The following is a 20,492-nucleotide window of genomic DNA, read 5'->3' on the forward strand; positions in this document are numbered from 1 at the left end:
GAGCTTGCGACTCCATGTGCATTCTTGACCAAAAATGCATAATGTGGTTCCACACAGCATGAATGCAATTGTGCCAGAGAGAAGTTACAACTTGTATCTCTTCAGGCATCCTCAACACGTACGTTTGACGTAGGAATGTAAAATCTCCCTCACAAAGCACGGTCAATGTGAATGCATTTCATACATTTCTTTTAAACTACTTTCAAAGGAACTGGTTTTCAATGTAATTGGAAAAGAGTTATTAAAGATCTCAGGAAATAATCCATAGCGAAGAAACACAGAATTTATCAGGAGGCACAGCACAGAGAATGAATTTTAGTGTGGTAATGACAAGCATCTAAGCCCTGTTCTTCTGCCACTAGCCACAATGAATTAATTACACATACAAATAATGCATTTTTGAGGAGAGGGAGGGTACAAAATTATAATTAAGGCAGTCTTAAACCATCTGTTCCTATTATTGGTACAGTAAGTCTGGACAAAGAATGCCTGGTATTAACAGCTTGACAGGATTTGCAGATTATGCCCACTAACAAGCGCCACATAAAGGTAGAGATAAATTATGCAGGATTCACATAATGTTTTAACATTTTCTAGATAACGTTATTAAAAGGTGCTGTAGGGTACAGAGGATCCAACACAAACATTCAGTCTTTAACCACAGGTCACAAAAGCCAAAGAAAAAGGTCTTTTATTTGCCTATTTGAAAGAAAACAAGACTATAAGGAGAAGGTAAGCAGCAAATCTCTTTGTAACAATGTCATTGTCTCTCTGTATCAAGCAAAGATCACCAGAGAAAGGGCAAAATTAAATCAACTTAAAAGTGACATAAATTATACCGTACATTCACACATTGCAAATAAGAGAAAAAACTGCCAAAACCCCTGCAATCTTTAAATCTGCTGTGTGTTCGGTCTTGACCAATGTTTCCAAATACTGGGAGCACTGATGGGAGTAAAACTCGCTAATAATGAAGCAGCATGCTCCTTTTGGCTTGGCATATGCAGAATACTGTAATGCAAGAGTTCTTGCAAAAAAAAAAAGAAAGTTTAGAGCCTTCAAACTACAAAAAAAAGGAAGCAAAATTATCCATTAAACTCTTCCAAAGCTTGTGCAAGTCTCTTCAGGATCAATAGGAATTCTCATTCCACACGTCTGCCAAAGAAGTGCAACAACTGATGGCCATAAAATTAATTCCAGCCAGTTATCATCATGAAAACACTTGCTGTATTCTGATTATATTATATACAATATTGCTGATTGTGCTGCATTCAAACTCATGAAACAGGATAGAAAACATCTTTGCAATGTGAGTACAGAAACTCAAACAATGCCTAATGAAAACTCAAAGCCAGTCATCCACTGCACATCTGCCAGTAAAACTCCTGAAGATAACAAAAGTTCTGCATTCAATCTTGCAAAAATGTTTATTTAGATACCCACTTACACAGAGGCATGGCAGCTCCAAATCTACACCACTAGAAGACTGATCAAAAGGAGTATAGCATGAAAATTTACACTGATGAAAACTTTGATGATAACTATGAAACATGTAGCTCAGGTCTCAGAAATAATTCACAATACACTTAACATTGGAAGGAAAAATATACTTGCTTGAAACATCTTCAACAAAGGGACATATACACTTTTTTACGTATAAAAAGTAAATTTTATAAATTACATGCAAAGCTTGAAAGGGTTATGGAGATAAAATTTAAATGTATCACTGCCAGGTGGGAAGGAATCGCCACTGAGTGTGCTGTACAGTACAGAGTACTGTCCCAGCCTATTGCTTGAGGAATGGTATGGGATCTAAACTAGAGCTACAGATATGGAAGTTTTTCTGTATGTACTTTTCAAATGTTTATGTTGTTGAAGCCTCAGATAAGGCACTGTACCTACATCAACAAACCTTACTGTTCCTTTTGTTCCCAAAGCAATTAAAAAGAGGGATAAAGTTTACAGAAGAAAACAATAACTAAGACATTTTCTCATACACATCTCTAATCTACAGAATGCAATTGCCATAAATTTTATACTCTTCTGAATGAGAAAGTAAATTAGACATTCTTGTACCCCAGAAGCACTAAAGCACCATCATGGCATGGCAATGCATCCAACAAAAACTATGACAGTCTGTCCAACTCTTCACCTACTGCACCAATTATGAAAGCATGGGGTTACGCTACAAAAAAAAACCTCTAAAAATCAAAAATTATGAATAAGCATAAAGAACTTATTTTTTCTTAAAGTAAAGCATTTGCTTAAATAACATCAAAAAGGAAAAAAACAGTAGTCTCACTAAGGTTTGTATTTTAGATTTTTACATTTATTTTCCTTCTGTGTCTGTTCTCAAAGCTGACAAACACTGAAAAACAGAGCAGGTTCTTAAAAAAGACATCCTAAAAAATTATCATTCAGACAATTACATTTTTGGTCAAATAACATACAGTAAACTCTATTCACTCATTTCCAGTGACAAAGACCCTGCTATTTCCAATGTATTCTTACAAAATGCTGCATTTGGGCAGCTCCTTTTAAAATTGACACAACAATCAGGAGTTGCTATTTTTCAAAATGTAGTGATCTCTCTGAAATGGATACAAACGAGCTTCATGGCCAAGTACAGCTTCAGGTCAGAAACATTTCGTCTCACACCACAAGGCTGCCATTCAGGGCACATTAAGAGATGACACAAGAGTGAACTCCTGACAGTGATCCCTAAAGGACACTGTGCCCTTGGGAAAGCAAAAATTGTCACATGAGACTAAGGAGACACAAAGTTTTCTGCAATCAGAATATCCTCAGTAGGAGAATGAAGGAAAGGGAAGAAGAATTGTGCTTGGTTGAAAAAAAGACAGGAAACAAAATTATATGGTTTAATGCTAAGAGTGATCCAAACGATTGCAGGGAGACTAACCAGAGAAAAGAAGGGTGGAATTTAGACTTCATACAACAGTACTGGTACCCTGATCAGTGGATTTAAACACAAAAAAGAGAATATTAAAATTCCAGAGATAAGCTCACAAAAAAAAACCCAAAACCAATCCCCCCAAACACCAGGTTTTAAATAGCTTGGAAAAGATGCAGATTGATGAATCTACTTTGAAATTAGTACTCAACACAATGAGAAAAGGGAAAAAATTGATCTGTTTGAACTAAAATGAAGTTGCTTTATTTAATAGGGAGACCTATTTCTTAAAATAAGTTCCCATAGTTACCATAAGCTGTGTTTCATAGGTTTGATGTTGACCTAAAGCACTTTCTTCTAAGTCTTTCATATAGGATTCTTTCAGAAGATTTGAAATACATGAGCTTCTAGCCTAAGCTCTACAGTGACTTTATAATGAAATTAGGTTTTGTTACATGCTTAAATTAATCAGAGTTTCTAGAGCTCAGATTCATCTCAGTTTTCATCCCTATATTGTCGAAACGCATGAAATAATGTTTTTTTTCAAACGCAAAACCACTTACTCCCTGAAAATAATTTCTGAGCTAAGGAGAGAGCATAGACTCCTGACCCCTTCCCCACTCCTTGATTCTTTCAGCTGGTATCACGATAAAAACCCCAAGCACTGAAGAGAGGAAGACAGGGTATGAGTCCCAAAGACGCACCACAAATCACACTCACGTCAAGTTAACCAGCTGCTCGCTCTTCAAGCACCTACAATGGCAAGGGTCCTTCCTGGAATGAGCTAGCAGTTAATTTCTTACCTAAATAAATACAGTGGTAATGATCAACCAGAAATTACCTGCATTTTTCCTGTTTTGTCTAGGTCTGACCAAATGTAATCAGCTTACAATTACACTAAGTAGCTTGCTTAGCATTCTATTTATAAAACTGATTAGATGCTGCTAAGCAGAGCAGGCAATGTTTTAACACTTTATTTTGACGTTGAAAGCAGTGGCTAGGAGAAAGGGAGCAAGGATGGCAGAGAATAAAAAATCATTCAGAAAACTGTAGAAAGATAATTATATGGGACCAATTCTGTTGCTTTATATGCATTTTAAAATTGTGTTACTTGGTTAAATAGCACATATTCAGAATTTTGGATTCATTACTCTTAGATATTTAGATAACTCAAGTAGGTCTGAACAAGCGAATATTCAGCCATACTGACTGCTGTTGATTCTTCTTGGAGAGAGACTATGGAATTGCCCTGACCTGGGAAAGAGGCAATCCAGGCTGCAGGAAAATTACAGACTATTGCTGAGGCCCTGGCCTGAGGTTAAGACAACTGAGCAGGATGTGAAAAACTAAAGGGACATGACATGAGAAATTGCCAGATGTGACAGATAACGTAGTCAGATACTGACAAAAGCCACAGATAGGACCATGAGGGATGACCGGATTCCACAAGTGTTTAAAGGTGAGTTAGATAAGAAACAGCCAAATTTCACAGAAAACTGAAGGGGGACCTTTAAGGTATTGGAGACCTTTTGGAAGGTAGAACCTGCAACATCAGTACTCCTTCAATAACTGGACCTGTAACACCACAGAAGCCTAAGATTCCCTACATAATAACTGAGAACCACTAGTGAAAAAATAATCAGGGGTGAATAGATCTTTTGGGAAGAGACTTGGATATTTAATAAAGACATTCAAATAAAAAGAGCTACAAGAATGAGGAGGGTGAACACAGATAAGCTAAGGAGAATGTGGCCAGTGCTGTCTGGCACAGTCCCACCTTCGATCACCACAACCTCATCAGAACTGTGAGAACCACTTGTTCTGACCTTACCACATGTATCAAACTTGCTTCCACAATCAAGGAGGCAAGGAGAGTGCCAGGGTGCTTTCCCTGGCTAACAGCAGGACTCCTGCCTGGACAGATCAAGTAACCTGGTTATCCCCATGTCAGTTCAACATCCACATCCACATCCACCCACTCCTCCCTAATAGGCTGTCAGACACTGTCTTTGACAAACTGCTTCAATTCAACTCCTCATTTCCTAATTTATATAATGAATGCAATACTGCTTTTCTTATCTCCTTTTATTAGGTTATTTTTGGCACTGGTGGTAACAAAAATCAAGGAAGTCAACAGTTATTTAAGGGCTTCGTATTTTTCTCTTGCTACTTTATCTTTTAGGCTAACCTGAAGCTCACGAGTTCAAAGTTCTGAATTTTCATACATACTGCTGTAAGTTGAACTCTGATTCCAAGAATTAATGCCCCACTTTTACAAGTAAGAGAATGGCAGGAGATTAATACCTTTCATACAGAGTAAAAGGTACTTACAGGATTGGATACTGATAGTACTGAAAGGAAAATAGAGGAAAATTCAGTTCCTAACCTGACAGGTTCTTGGGGAAAAAAAAAAAAAGGAATCCATAAACCAGGGCAAGGGATTAAAAAAAACAACAGTTTATCTGTGCTTATTAACAACAGCCCTTATTTCAATTCTTTGTGGAGAATAATAAACATGACTTAATCTTAACAACAATGTTGTGATAATTTTCCAAACACATGTACTCTTTGTTCATCACTAAGACATTCAATGAATCTACTACAAATTTGCAACGTCCTGTCAAAGACTATTGTTTCTTTAGAAGATGAAAATAAAAGGGATAATATTATATATGGGGGAGGGATAATTACAAAAGGCTTATATTGTATGCTAATTTATATTTATAACAAGTGTTTTATTTACCTTTTTGTTTTCTTGTAGTTTTCCAGCTGTAATGTCTGCATACATTTGTACCTTTCCAATTCACACTGTTCACATAGTTCCTCAAGACACAACAGATGATTCTCCATTTCCTCAAAGTTTGCCTCTAGCTGGGCTGTAAGAAAGACTTGTATAAATATCTAACTGCATCAATGGACAGACAACTCACCTGAATAGAAACAGTATTTCATAAAGGTAAATAATTAACATGGTGATAATTACACACATATAAATGGCTCCAAAAGACAAACAAATCTCAGCCCAAATCCCATAGTGAATAGTGGTAGCAGAGCCACGTTAAAGGGAGATCTATCTGAGGTTCCCTTGTAGTAAGGTGCTGAACCACTCTATTTGTCCCAGCATCATGGTGACACAGGCTCCTGGCCTGTTTTTAAGGAAGAGAAGCACTCAGAACTCATACTTTTCTTTCTTGAGAGACTGCCTGTTAGCACTTCCTACACAGTACCAATCCAAGGAATAAATCTGTGCTGGCCAAAGCCAGGTCAAATATTCATTTATTCAAATGAAACAAAAATAAAGCATACAGGGAGAATTTTAACTTTCACATGATGCCATGGTAATATAAAAGAACAGATATTTATGTCTCTGAAGACAGACCCTTTACTGATAGATAAATATAGAGATGTACCTATTTTACATACACATGCAAATTTTACAATTAAATCTACCTATTTTACATACACATCTCTTAATATTTTCTTTAAACATAATTGCTCAGTCTCAACTTCAAATAGATCTTGTCTATGACATGTCTTGAGAAAACTGATCTCATTTCATAGCTCACATTGCTTTGAGTAGAAATTTGGACTAGACAATTCCGGAGGTCCCTCCTCATCTGAATTAAACCATGTGAACCTTGTATCAATGAATCACTTTCCCTGACAGTGATTAATGCTAAATTTCATGTCTCTTCTCAGGATCTCACAGAGGAAAATATATTTTCCCAAACCCTAACCAGCTCGTCACTCTGGGATGAAACTGTGTGAACTACAGGAATATTGTTCATCTTTTTGCCAGGCCTTCTCCTATACCACAGGGAAGGTAAATTGCAGGAGCAAGAATAATTCACATTTTTACAAACAAATAGCAGCCAGAGTTAATGTATTTCAGATGCTCAAAAAAAGGAAACAGGAAGCTGAAGGCATCAGTCAAATCCTCCATTCTGGCTTGGCCATTCTACTTGATGCCTATCTTGGACAATAAATAATTTCACCTTCCTTAGCCATTGCTTCATGATAAATAGCCATCCTTGTGGTTCCTCTAAAAAAGCAGAAGTTAAGACTTCATAAGCAAATTTCCTAGGATGCATATTCATATGTTCAGCTTCACTTAACACCATTTTTTTAGCCCCTAACAAAGAAGATCCACAACAGGAAAGGGAAACAGGAACAATATAATCAGTAAAAATTTCCCTAAATTATTTTTCTGTATACAGATCACTGAGGGGAAGTGGGAGGGATTGGCAAAAAACAACAAAAAGTAAAGAAAGGCAGTTGACAATTAATGCAGAAACAAGTTTGAGGAGAAAAAAAATGTTTTTAGTTCTACGTATTGTGATGTGGAACATTCATCACTTACCACGTACTCTCAATTTTCTCTCACAAAATCCAGATGTATTCAAAGCGTAATATCATGATTACAATTATGATTGGTAGGCCCTTTTTCTTTAAGAAATAGACTTCTCTGAGTGCATTAAAATCCAAATACCTGTATTGTGCTAACTTGCTTTTCAGAATAATTGCTCCCTTATTAATCTGCAAAATTCTCAAACACAGCAGGACTGAAAATAATTTACTAAGGTACCTATCAACCACTGTTTTTTCCACTTAAAATGCCTACCACCTGCTTTGCTGTATTTGCTGTTGAAATAATATTAAAAGACAACAACAAAGGATAGGAAAATAAAGAGGATGAAAGAAAGTGAATTCTAGAGAGCAACTGATTTCTAGCACTTGCATTCGAGCAGCCTCTAGCGGGAACTGCAGAAAACACTGTGCTCTTGAAGAAGAGAAATGGACGCCAGAGATCTCTCCAGGAGGCAACAATCCTGCTTTACTGCAACAGAGGATTCAGAATTTTTTTCCTTTCTGAAGTGAAAGAAAAATTGCTTTTCACAAAAAAATTGAAGACAAGCTCCGTTGCAGCAGCTACAGCTGAGAATTAACATCTCTCTTACCCAAAAGAGAATATATGCACTGTGCATACAAAAGCAGTGCCAAACAAAACTATAGACTTAATTAATTTGAAACTTAGGCTGAGAAAAATGCATCTCCTCTAAATCTTTTTCAGATTTTAAAAAACATATTTACCTTTAGATTAAGACTTTTCATATACAGCAATATGCCACACTTGGTAGAAATAGTATTTTTTATTAGACAGCTAAAACAACCAAAAAACTTCTTTGTGCCACATCACTCCAATAACAGTTAGGGCTGTATTTCTTACATTACCACAAGCATAACAACAGTATTTGAAACTTTAATTCTTAGTTTTAATTCTTTCGAAGTATCTTTAAAGTTTGGTCAGGTGACATTACACTGTATTATCTTCTATCAGCATACACTGTTTTCCATGGTTTACCAGCTATCAGGTATTAAAGTATTTATCTAGAACTCAATAACCACGAATTTTTTCTATCCAGGAAACACCTTCTTTCTAAACTGTACCTAATTTAAATGTACCACATAACTTTTCTAACTGAAACCTATGTTACTTGTAGTTCTGTATGAGTACAAAATTTGTTAGAATAGCTAAATCACAGTTGTATGTCAGAAAATAAGTCTCCAATAACTTTAGATGTAGCTTTCCTACACTGTCCCAGCCATTCAAACAACAGAAACCATGTAGGAGTATTAAAGACATTTCTACAAAGCCCATTTATTTTCTGACTAAAAGGGAAAAAGCAGAAAGGATGGAAGCAATTATATCAAAGATGTTCCCTCTACCTCTAGGCCACACTGGGGCAGAGATTACTAAAAGTTTAAAATGAGCAGTGAAAGACATATATGAACAGGAGGAGCTCAATTTAGCTGCAACAAAAAAACAACAAAAAAACCAAAACCAACCAACCAACCAACCAAAAAAACCCACCAACAAAAAACAACACAAAAAAAAAAAAAACAAAAAAAAAAAAAACCAAAAAAAAACTTTATTATATAATTACAGTTCTAGTAGTGCTCAATTTTTATCTGTTTTCACAGAAAGGATCTTAAACCCAGCTAGTATTATACCACTTACATGAAGTTAGAGCAGCTTCTTTGCTGAAACTACATAACAAGTACACTAGGATCCTTTTCCTTGTGTACTCAATCCTCAGGCACTTCCAAGTTTACAGCACCAAACTGTATGCCTTTTATACATATATGTATATATACCTAATACAACAACCCCTTCTGCTGAGTGTTGTGCCCTGGAGCCTATGGAGAAAAATTCCCTGTTGAACACAGATGTCTTTACACAATATTATTCAAATTCTCTGGTTTTACATAAATCTTCCCAATATTTTCCCTGATTTTTTCAGTAAAAGATAAATGCAAATTCTGAAAAAATTAGACGAATTTTGCAAAGCTAGAGAATGGCAACTTTCATACTTGACACACAATCTGAAATAAAAAAAAGACTGACCTTTTGCTCAAGACATAAACAAGGATGCTTCTCCTAAGCAGTGCAAAACGTTCTGTTTCCTCAACAAATTTTCACACCCATCTAGCCCTCACTTAAAAAACAATCCGAACGACTAAGAGGCAAAGGCTTTTATCTCTGTGACTACATGCCCAGCCTTATTTTCTTTGCAGTCCCATGAGGAAAACATTTTTAACCTATGTTGGATCTGTCACCTATATACAAGAGCAGTCTTTCTGAAACCAGTATCAAGCTGATCTTTAAAAGAAAAAACAAAAAAAAGGGAGAAAAAAAGGATTTGGATTAATGCTTGTGTGTATGGATTTGCTGAAACCAAAACTGATGTTTGAGCAAAATGCCACTGCTCAAACATGAAAACACATTTCATACTAAGTATGCTGATATCAGCGAGGAGATATTTTCTACAACATCTCAACCAAAAACTGGCTTAAGTGATGATTCCAATTCTGCACTTTGAAAGGGCAATAACTGTCCTTTCCACTTTTACATGAGAGTAACTTTTTTCTTCAAAATTCTCAGTAGCAGCTACAAGACATGGTATAATTCAATAAATTTATCAAATAAAGCCACAGATTTTCTACTTCAAGTGAGGGATGACTGATAATGTGAATACCTAAGCTAAAGAACTTTATAAAATTGCTAATGAAAATGTGTCCTGTAATACATAGCAAAAGCTAAAGCATCTGTACATGAGTCATACCAATTTTAAGTTGGTCACTAAAAAGATTCATTTCCATTATCTGAAATTTCTTTCACCAAAAGCAGCCAGGGTCCCCTACTTACTCTCAAAATGGAAGCATTAATACATTTATTAGAAGCATATCATGTCAGAAGAACCAACTATTTTGTTGAAATGATGAAGGTTAGCCAAATTACATCTTGAGTGCGTAACTCAGCACTTTGTGACTCTATTTTCACTTTTTTTACAGAATATTTTACTCATATTCAAAATTTACAGTCAGAGAAATAGCCATTTCTTGAAAAGCTGAATACAGTTTATATTTATATGAAGCAATTATTTAAGAGTTATAAAAACTAAAAACAATGAGCAGAATATTGCAGTGAAGTTCTGTTAAATCACCTTCAGACAGTTAGATGTTGAATTTGGTACAAATTACATCTATCTCTTCAAATAGACTCCATAAAAATTATTAGAAGAAAAAATAAAACCCAAAACACAGTTGCTAGGAGAAACTAATGCGAAATTTTAGATAAATTACTTAAAATCTGACACAAAAGGTAAAGCTTGGTTTGGTTTTGTTCAAGGTTTGGTTCAAATCCCAGAACCTTAGCAGTACATGTCAAAATTCATTGCCTTCCCTGAGCTGGCTGCTGAATGCTTCCTTAAATCCTACTTCTGCACTATCAAAAAATATCTAGAGACTTACCTATCCAATAAATTCTACAATCAGAGTGAGATTAATTCTAGTTCATAAAACTGTATTAGGAATCAGAAAGTAGTCCAAATTCATCAGGATTTTACAGCATTTGCAGCATTATGAACTATAAAGGCAATTTCATTAGCTTTGTTTATCTTTGGGCTACCAGTGGACTGCACAGTAATATTGAACTCAGTATTTTAATAAATCATTATTTGAACTTTTATTTCCTTAGAAATATTTTTTTCAAACAGCCAATATAAAATGGTTAGCACAGATGATAAAGCCTTATTAAACAAGATCGTATAAGAAAATTGTAATAAAAAGTAGAATATATTCCCTGCCTCAGGAATAAATAGCAAAGTTATTACCAGCCCACCTAGGAACAAAAGCTGATTTGTGCATGACCACTGACCATGGCAGAATGAGAAATTAGCCCTTGAAGACAGAAAAGAACCCTCCTTTTCTTCACATTGTGTCAGCACAAAAATCCAGCCCACTCTACAAAAAAGACAGAGCTGCAATCACATGAGGAATTTCTGCATTACTTCCCAGCAGCTGTAAGAAAGGGAACTGCAGGCACAGTCCCTGGGGAACTTAGCTACCTAAAATCTATGTGCAGACAGAAGTTTTTCAAAGCTTTAATTTTATGCACCCTGTATGGATTTTCATGGAAGCATCAAGAGACGTGCCGCGGACAGACAGGGCTGCTGCTTGCCAAACGCTGCGGGCCCATTTCAAGGCTCAGCAATAGTAGAGATTTTCAGAGACCAAGAGTCCTCAACATTTTTTCCTAATTTAATTTTCAACAGTTTTGTATAAGAGGTTCCAGAAATAGTCCACCAAAACATTTATCTTTTCATCTTTTAAATAAAATGAACGGATTAACCTTTGGTAAAGTTTTAAAAATTGCAACCCACCTAACAAACCTGAGGTGTTTGCTAATAGGCAGCATTAATATTCACCTATAGAAAAGCTCAGTATCACTTCAGAATATCTTAACCCCATAAATCAATCCAAATTATGGAAGTTACCTTTGGAACCAGCAACTATTCAAAACCAAAGGTTTCTGCCTTGAAAGTGTCCCTAGCCAGGTAAATTCCACCCCCCCATCCCACCCCAAATGATAAGTTTGAACATTATTATGTAAAATTACACAGAATTCAAAAGAAGCAGTTATATAAATTAGCATTTATACTATCAAAAAATCTTAACAATTTAATAAGGCTTCAAGAATAGCATTGTTCACCCATTCAAACATTTGTCAATTTTTTTTTCAAATAGCAACACATACAAAATTTCAACTGCTGGGAGAGCAACCACTGCTACTTGTTGATTAAAGAAAAACAAAACAGTTTGTTTAAGAACTAGAGTTTTACCACAGAAAGCAAAATTAAATTTTGTAATCACAACAATCACAACAGTTGAACTTCAGTCTAATCCTTTGTACTGATCTGAATGTTTGTTATGTCTATAAGAACTTACCTAGGCTTGCTGTGAGGCATTCCAGATCCGCTAAGAACCCGGGTATTTGCTGAAGCTGATCCTGCAGTTCTACCAGACTGCTCCTTTTCTTCTCCCAGTGTGCAGAAAGCATCACAACTTCACTGTCAACCAGCTGCAACAAACAGGTGTTTAATTGCAAACTTCTGTACCTGTTCATGAGCATCTTGACTAATTTTTTATAATTAATACATTTGGAAGCATAAGGTCAGCACAACAACCCTTACACTGCCACTTGTGTACTCCTCCTAAATAAACAACATGCTCAAAAAAATCCCCAGTAGTATGGAATATTTATTTCAAAATGCACTGAACAAAAATATGACAAAAAGTTTTTTCTCAATATACTAATCAATGCAGGAAGTATTTAATGGATGTTATTAACTATAAGCAAGATGTACCTGAAATTTTTCTAGCAGTGTTGCATTGGTGCACAATAACAACATCGCAGTGCTGCGATTTTGGGCATATTTATATCAATAGTTTAATGTTGCCAGTCATACCAATTTCATCTTAACAATAAAAATGAAAATTCTGCACATGTAAAGTAGTCTAGAAAATAAAGTAAAAGGAATGACATTTTAAAAAAAGTTGCCTTTATAACATTACTGCTCTTCTGCTTTTGTGACAAACTGCAGTAGTGCCAAGTTTTTATGAACACATTTCTACATGACTTAAGTTCTTGTTGTTTTATTCTTCTTAAATTTTATTATATAATAAGCTAAGAAAAGGATACACTGCTTCAAAGTCTCACTCATTTTCTATGAAAAACACCAGAATCAAGAGATCTTAGGTAACAAATGTTTCCATTATATATAATTGAGTTGATTCAATTATTGTTTCCCTGCTCCTAATTCCATTACCCATTCTCCCTCTTGCACACAACTACAGCCTGTGGCTGTATTTGCATTCTGAATTCCTCAATTTCTATAGTCTTTCTAGGCAGAACTGAAAAAGTCTGAGCAATGGACAAAGGAGCTCTCAAATGTACAATTCTACCCACTTTATATAAATTCTTTTAAAAGAACAACTATCTTTTGCAAATTCCTCCAGCTACCTATCCCTGTTAATAAAACATCCTGTTTCACCAGACAAGTTTTGAAAACTTATTCCAAAGCCCAGTGAGAAATGGAACACTTTAAAAGACTAAACAGTCTTACTTAACTAAAGCCAGGTCTATTTCTGAGACTGGGATATGGTATTTATATCCGTTAAACAATAAAGCCAACAAAAAAACCCAAAACAAGCCACCATGAGATGGGGACAAACACCACAAACATTTCAGCCCTGAGATAAATGAATGCAGGTAAAATGATAATCATCTAAAAGGACAATTTTGTGCATGGAACTGGTAGTTAACATCTACCATTTAACATGGTAAGACTGTAGCTGCAATTGAAGCCTGAAATTTTCACTTTACTCAACATTTATAAATAAGACAGCACAAGTAAGCAGAAATTGGACACTGGACAAGTGCACCTTTAGGTCTTCTACAGCACAGTCAACCTTCTGTGCTTACACAGTTTTTATTCTCCCCTTTTATAAAAAAAGTATAAAACAAAATTCAACAAAAAATGCATACACTGAATTGTGTGTAAAGTAAATATCTGATTTTAAAGGAAAATGTAAGTCTCTCTGGAAGGTTTTCATTCTCATTTTCCATAATAGCCATAACATGTGAGATTAGGTAATGTTAGTTTAATATATATGAAGAAACCTCACATTGTTTTCAAAATTGCAATTTTTAAAGCAAACTATAGCAAATATTATAAAATTGTGACAACATCATTTATGAGATTTTCTAGGAAAAAAGAACGTTATGAGCAGTAAAACATGCCATACTGGCAAGGAGAACTCTATCTCCCATGCCTGAAGGTTTCCACTAGAATGCAGGGAAAAGCAGGGCCATACCATTAGGCAAGAGAAAGAAGAACATAAGAGACTTTCTTTCTTACTGTAAATACACAGTGAGTGATTTATCCATTAAAAAAAGATATGGAGTAGTCTCTAAGTGAAGAGAAGAGCCAGGAAGGATGCACTCAGCTAAAGTGAAGGTTTCAGACAGCTCAGTCCTCCTCTGCATCATGGCCACCCAGATTACACTGTCTGCCCCTTAAACATGGCTTGAAACTGAAAGTCTGGTGCTGAGTAATGCATCGGTAACACTTACTGGAAATTTCCTTCCCCTTCATTCCACAGATAAACCACACAACTTGTGACTTTGCTTCCAGGGCAGGAATAGTGAATGAAATCAGGAGAAAGCACATACACTTCCCAAATATTTTCTGTTGGTCAAGGCAATCTTGCTGTCTCTTGTGCACTAGGAGTGGGCAGCAGTGTCAATGCCACAGCCCTGCCCTGATACAAACCACTAAGGTGCCTCAACCCCAAATTCATTCTGTACTTTCCCAGCCACCCTCCACTGCTTTTAAAGAGCTAGAGCAGTGACATATAACATCATCTTTGCAACTGTTTACATTGCATCAAGTTTTTTGTTATTTCACATTTCCATTACATTGTTGTTTACATTACTGGGGGAGTGAACAAAGCTGGATGGATGTTTACCTAGGGGCCAAGGTTAACCTTGTAGGTGGGTAGTAAAAGTTTTAGTTTAAAATTATTTACACATTTAAAAATATTTCATGCATGGCATTGTTATTTTTTCTTACCTCTCCAGCTTTTGCACAATCCTTGGCTCCTTTATGAAGGGCAGCCCAAGCATCTTCGTATCTGAAGAAGAGACAAATTACTATTTCGTACTGTGCTCTCCTTACAAAGGAATTCATGGATGTCACTGTGCTTATATTTGCAGGTACTACCAGAAATTACAGCTTAAAAAGCCACGTAATTCTTTCCAGTACTCACTGTTCTGCCAAGACAAATATACAGTGAGAAATAATGTGTTTTAAAGAAAAAGCGATTCATGTTTTTTAACCTGCTAACCGACATTAAAAGCTAAATGGACCAAACAATACCTACAAGACAACTCATCACCTTAAACATCACTTGGAACTCAACTTAATTAAGAAAATTAAAAAAAAAAACATGACTGTAATCATACATGTACCACATCCAATTAAAAAAAAATAGGAAATTGTATCAAATATGTCTAAATTATGAAACCACAGACTAGGACTCGGTGCTGGCCTCCTTCACCTCTCTGCATTAGTCATCTTTTAATTGCAACTTTTCCTCCCAGAACTTCAGTTACATTAACATGACAACACTTCAGGATTGGGCAAGCTTTAAACACATTTATCATTTGGTAACCACTCCCACACTTCTAACTGCAAAACAACCAAGTGGCAACACTTTTATTTTCCTCTCTAATTTCTTTCTTAAGAAATTAGATTTTTTAAATCTAACATAGGAAGCAAACACTAATAAAGAAAAGTAAGGTCATACCTGCTTAGTAATTCCAGTCCAGCAGAAAACTCTGGCAAACACTGAACAGTTCTATAGAACAAATTGCAAATGTACAAAATTGTTAAAGAAAAGAAGACTGTTATAAAAAATGTGTGCACACACATCTGATAGATATGCTGAGCACAGAAATGTTTCCTCCTGCTCCTACTTTCACACTCCTGCTCCTACTTTCACAATTTTTGGTTTAAAATACATTACACGGTGTATCTTACAAGAATATTTCAAAGCTTTTTTCCCTTGTTGTTTTATGATAGCCTATTCTTACCTTTTTTCAACCATGTCCATTAAAAACAAGTTTCATTGAATAATTCCTAAGTACAGTTAACAAAGATATAGGATGAAGGTAATTTTAACCTAAAAAGGGGCACAGAAACATTCTGAAAAAAAAAAGACTACTACACAAGTTCATGTCCCTCAATACAGATATTCCACTTAATATATTCTACACTAAAAATAAATACTAAGCTAAGGAACCTTTGCCAGTTTAATGCTCTAATGATCTCCTATTTGATGCATACACTTCCATTAATAACAGCTTGAAGTATCAAGACATCTTATAATAAGTTATAGAAAATTAACAATACAGTACTTCTAAGGATGTGAAGATCTTAATGTCATCCAAAATTTGTCTCTTGGAAGATCACCCCAATAGACTGTTCTGCACTATCATCCAAACAATTTGAATGGGGAAAAAATCCAAAAGTACCAAAACAAACTACCATAAATTAAATCTTCTTGTCCTTAAAGCAAGGGAAAAGTGACACAGTGAGGTGGAAAGGGACCTCAGGAAGTTCCTATTGCAATCTCCTGTTAAAACCAGCTATGAGATCAAAGCAGCTTTCCCAGGAAGCTTTTCTCAGCTTTTCCTGTCTGATCATCTCTTGTTTGAACTTATGCCTATCACCTTTTGAGCTCCCACCACACACCAGTTTCCTCAATTACCACTTCACGTGCAATGGCAGGCTGCTGCTAGGTCTCCCAGAAGTCACCTATTCTCCAGGCTGAACAACCGCCCAACTCAGCCTTTCCTCATACACAGAGTTCGGGCCCCAACCATTTTGGTGGCCCTCCACTGAACTGCTCCAGAATATTAACACCTTTCTCAAACTGGGGACCAAACTGGACAGGGTAGTTAGTGGTCTAAGGTGTGCTGAATGCAGGGAACAATCACGTTCCTCAATCCCACTGTCGGGGTGTTGTTAGCAGCTCCATTAGCTGTTGGACTTCCCTGCTGCAAGGCATGTCCCTGGCTCACATTCAGCCTGCTGTCTGCCAAGAACTCCAGGATCTTTTTAGCAAAGTTACTTCCAGATAGTCTGTCAGCCCAGTCTGCATTGTTGCTTTCTTCCCAGGGAAACATGGAATTTGTACCTCTTGATTTTCATGAGATATCTCTTGAGCATATGGTCCTACGGGCTTCTATGGATTGAGCATCTTCAATCACTACTGGCCAGGCTCCTTGACCCCTTTCACTAAGCACAAGGCACTGAAGCCACAAAGGCATTAAATAACTCAACAATTATTTGCTGTAATTCACTCCATTCATCACTAATCCCATCCTTTCTTTCAGCCTTTTATTAGCAGTGCAGGGCTAGTCGCTCTTCTTGTCCTTGACATCTCTTGTAAATGTCAGTTCCAGGTGAGCTCTGGCTTTCCTAAGGCTATTCCAGCATGCCAAAGAGGTCATAAGGAGGCATCAAGAAGTTATCCTTGACACCCTCCCAGGGCACTTCTTGATTGCATATGGGTTGCACTTTCAGGAGCTGGAAGCTAAAGGCCCCAGCAACAATGGGGGTTTAAATGATACAGAGGATTCCTCAAACTGTTTGGAGAAAACCTCATTCTCTCCCTGGTCAGAGGGTCAGTGACAAACTCCTATTGCAACACCACCACCTTTACTGGCCTCTGCTTGGCTCCCATCCATATGCCCTCAGCCATCCCTACAACCAAGCTAAGCTGTGTTTGTCCCTGAACCTTATCAGCAAAGCCGAAGCCACCCCAGCATTCCCCTGTTCCTGATGCTTCAATTGGTTCACCCAGTGCTTGCCTCAAAAAGCAATGGATATTTATAACAGTACTCCAGGAGAACCAAAATACTGTGGACTGGAAACACACAGTTGCCTAAAACAGATTTATTCAGACCTTCACCTATTCTTAATTTAGCCTCCATGCCTTGTCCATACACCTGGTCCTCTGTTAAAAAAAATTATATCTAAAACATCAGGATTCAGCACTTAGTTTATTTCAGATGTTTTATTTTTACCACTCGGCTTGTTTTTAAACTAATTTGTGTCGACATAGTATGTTTTAATAAGAACATGCTTTACACTAAAGCATATCTGATTTTAAGAAGTAACTCTCACAGATGTCATTTACAGACAACAAGTAGCCTTTTGCTGCAGCTTACACAGGTTGAAAAAATGAGAACTAAAATGCAGAGGATTAAAAAAAAAACCCCGAATCAATTAAAGAAAGAAAACCAAATCAGCACAATTATCAAAGCTTCTTGAAACAGAAAACTGAAGTATTTCATTACACACATATCTTCCACAATAAAAAGGCTCCTATTTCTGTTTTTCCCCCCCCCAAAAAAAAAACCCTGAGTTACAATTTTAGGACATGAGATTCACAGAGATTGTAAACAATTACATTTCAGTGTACTGCAACCTGAATCTTCTATGAGGTACTACAAAAACACTGCATATTCATTTAATTTAAATAGTAATTTATAAACTGATTGACAGCCATTAGAAATTATTTAGGCCTATCAATGAAGGCTCTATTAAGCAAAGCATCTGCTTTTGTTAAGCTTCGCTGTTGTCAAAATAGTATTTTGTAAAATCATATGCAAATGTTCTTGCAATTGACTCATATATATGAGCCACTTGAAATTTTTCCTTAACAAGAATATCTTATATTAATGCTATATATTAAGACATTCAAAAGTACCTTTGCCTACTTTTCTTTGCATCTCTTGATTTGTCGCTCAAAGTCTTCAACCTACAAATCAAAACACAAATCCATCAGACATTTACAACATCAAAACCAGAGAATGAATTGCTTGAGCACATAATGCCTTAATTCCAGTCTATTACAATTAATTTTGTTTCAGCTTGTTTCACAAATAAATCAAATTTCCCTTAGTTTTGTGGAGACCCTCATATGAATTTATTTCCACTGACACTGCTACTAAATCTTGAAATTTTTTGTAGAAGTGCATCAGACAATTCAGTATGACAAGTTTAATGGGAGTTGTGTATATAAGTCATCTACCTGTTGATACAATTTCCTTAGCAGGCAGGAACTAAAGACATGCCTAGAAATAACCAATCCAGCCCTGAGGAATACCATTTACAGGAAGGCTCTCATGGCAAGGAAAAGCACGACAGTCACACATACACACGTGCCCACCTGCCATAAGTCTGCCACCACAAAACCAGCAGAAGCTCAACTTTTCTTCTGCCAGCTTTCAGAACCTCCAGCAGCATCACCACAGTGCACTGCTACTGAGCAGATCTGGGGCTTCTTTCACACACAGTCCATTGCAAACTGACTGCTATCTTGCTCCTCAAAAGCAAAAAAAACCCTCCAAACCAACTAAACAACCCTCCCTCCCAACTCTTTCTACTCTTTAGCAGTCAAGATATATATATATATAAATATACATATTATATACATGCATATATATATATTTAGTATATATATACACTAGTCAAGTTCACACAGTACAGTGAGAACCAAGCCTGCTGGCTATTCCCTGATCACCCAGGCAATGGCTATCCTCAATTTCTAGGCCCTTTGTGGTCACAAAAATTTTTTATTGCTTAGGACAGTAAGAAATAAATGACAGAGACATAAGCAAGATGGAAATGAACTATGAGAGCCAAAGATATCCTCCACATATGACAGAGAGATCTGTAATCCTGAGTGACCCAGTGACCCCTGAGAAACAACCTAATATACAGACAGATATTCAGGCTGCTTTGAGGAGCAGTCAAATCACTCCCCCAGTCTTGATCACTGTTTTCCAGAAACTCAAAGAAACATCAAAGCTCTACAGCAGGTGGATCACAATTTGAGAAAAGACATGCTAAGGCACGTCTCCCCTCCCTCTCAGAGAGCTGCTCACAACAGCCAAGCTAGGTAGCAACACCACAGCACACTGAGGAAGAACCCACTGCTGAAGGAAGCTGTGCAATTTGCCCTTCTCCACTGCATCCATTCTGGTTGTTTTTCCTCTGCCTGCAAAAGCTTGCTAACAGGTGAATGGGTCAAAATTCAGATACCTCGCTTACAGGACATGCAGAATTAGACAGCAGACACAACTGAGCAAGGAAGGAGGCCACAGAAATAGCTGACAACTCTAAACTGCTCTCTTTAAACCACACAACCCAGATTTAAACTTTTTCAGCAATACATGCATGTTCCCATACTCCTTGGGAAGTGGTATTATTGTCTTAGAAGCCCTGGAAAACCTTTCCCCTCACAATTTCATGAAATTCAACTTGTTCTACTTTGCAAGCATTTATGTGTAGTTAACGAGTTGGCCACAAAAAATACTCTCTTTGGGTTTTGAGAATTATACAACTTTAAGCTGAAGTCTCAACATCACAAAATGACTTCTTTTACCACTTTGGTGGGGTGCAGAACAGAGTAATCCAGAACACCAAGAAATTAGGTTGCATGGTCTAGGAAGGAAGAGGGGGCAAACCAGGTCAACTTGTGTTCTGGATATATGGGAACACTAAAGGAAAAAAAAAAGATGCCTTCCGCAGTCTCTGCCACTGTGGTTCTGAGAAACCGGTTCCCAATGGCAAAAAAAAAAAAAAAAAAAGATTACACCACACAT

At 36.6% G+C, this 20,492-nt stretch overlaps 1 protein-coding gene across 1 annotated transcript in view; it reads right to left on the minus strand.

Moving 5' to 3' along the window:
- DTNBP1 (dystrobrevin binding protein 1) overlaps positions 1-20,492 on the minus strand; it is a 63,087-nt gene that overhangs the window by 41,008 nt on the left and 1,587 nt on the right. The window contains exons 2-6 of the mRNA XM_066558205.1: positions 18,593-18,643; positions 15,623-15,673; positions 14,887-14,947; positions 12,200-12,332; positions 5,655-5,787 (exon numbers count right to left, since the gene is read on the minus strand). Of these exons, the coding sequence (XP_066414302.1) occupies positions 5,655-5,787; positions 12,200-12,332; positions 14,887-14,947; positions 15,623-15,673; positions 18,593-18,643 (429 nt within the window). The remainder of the gene's footprint in view (positions 1-5,654; positions 5,788-12,199; positions 12,333-14,886; positions 14,948-15,622; positions 15,674-18,592; positions 18,644-20,492) is intronic.

This window comes from Molothrus aeneus, chromosome 1, assembly GCF_037042795.1.
Source record: "Molothrus aeneus isolate 106 chromosome 1, BPBGC_Maene_1.0, whole genome shotgun sequence".
Classification (NCBI taxonomy): Eukaryota; Metazoa; Chordata; class Aves; order Passeriformes; family Icteridae; genus Molothrus; species Molothrus aeneus.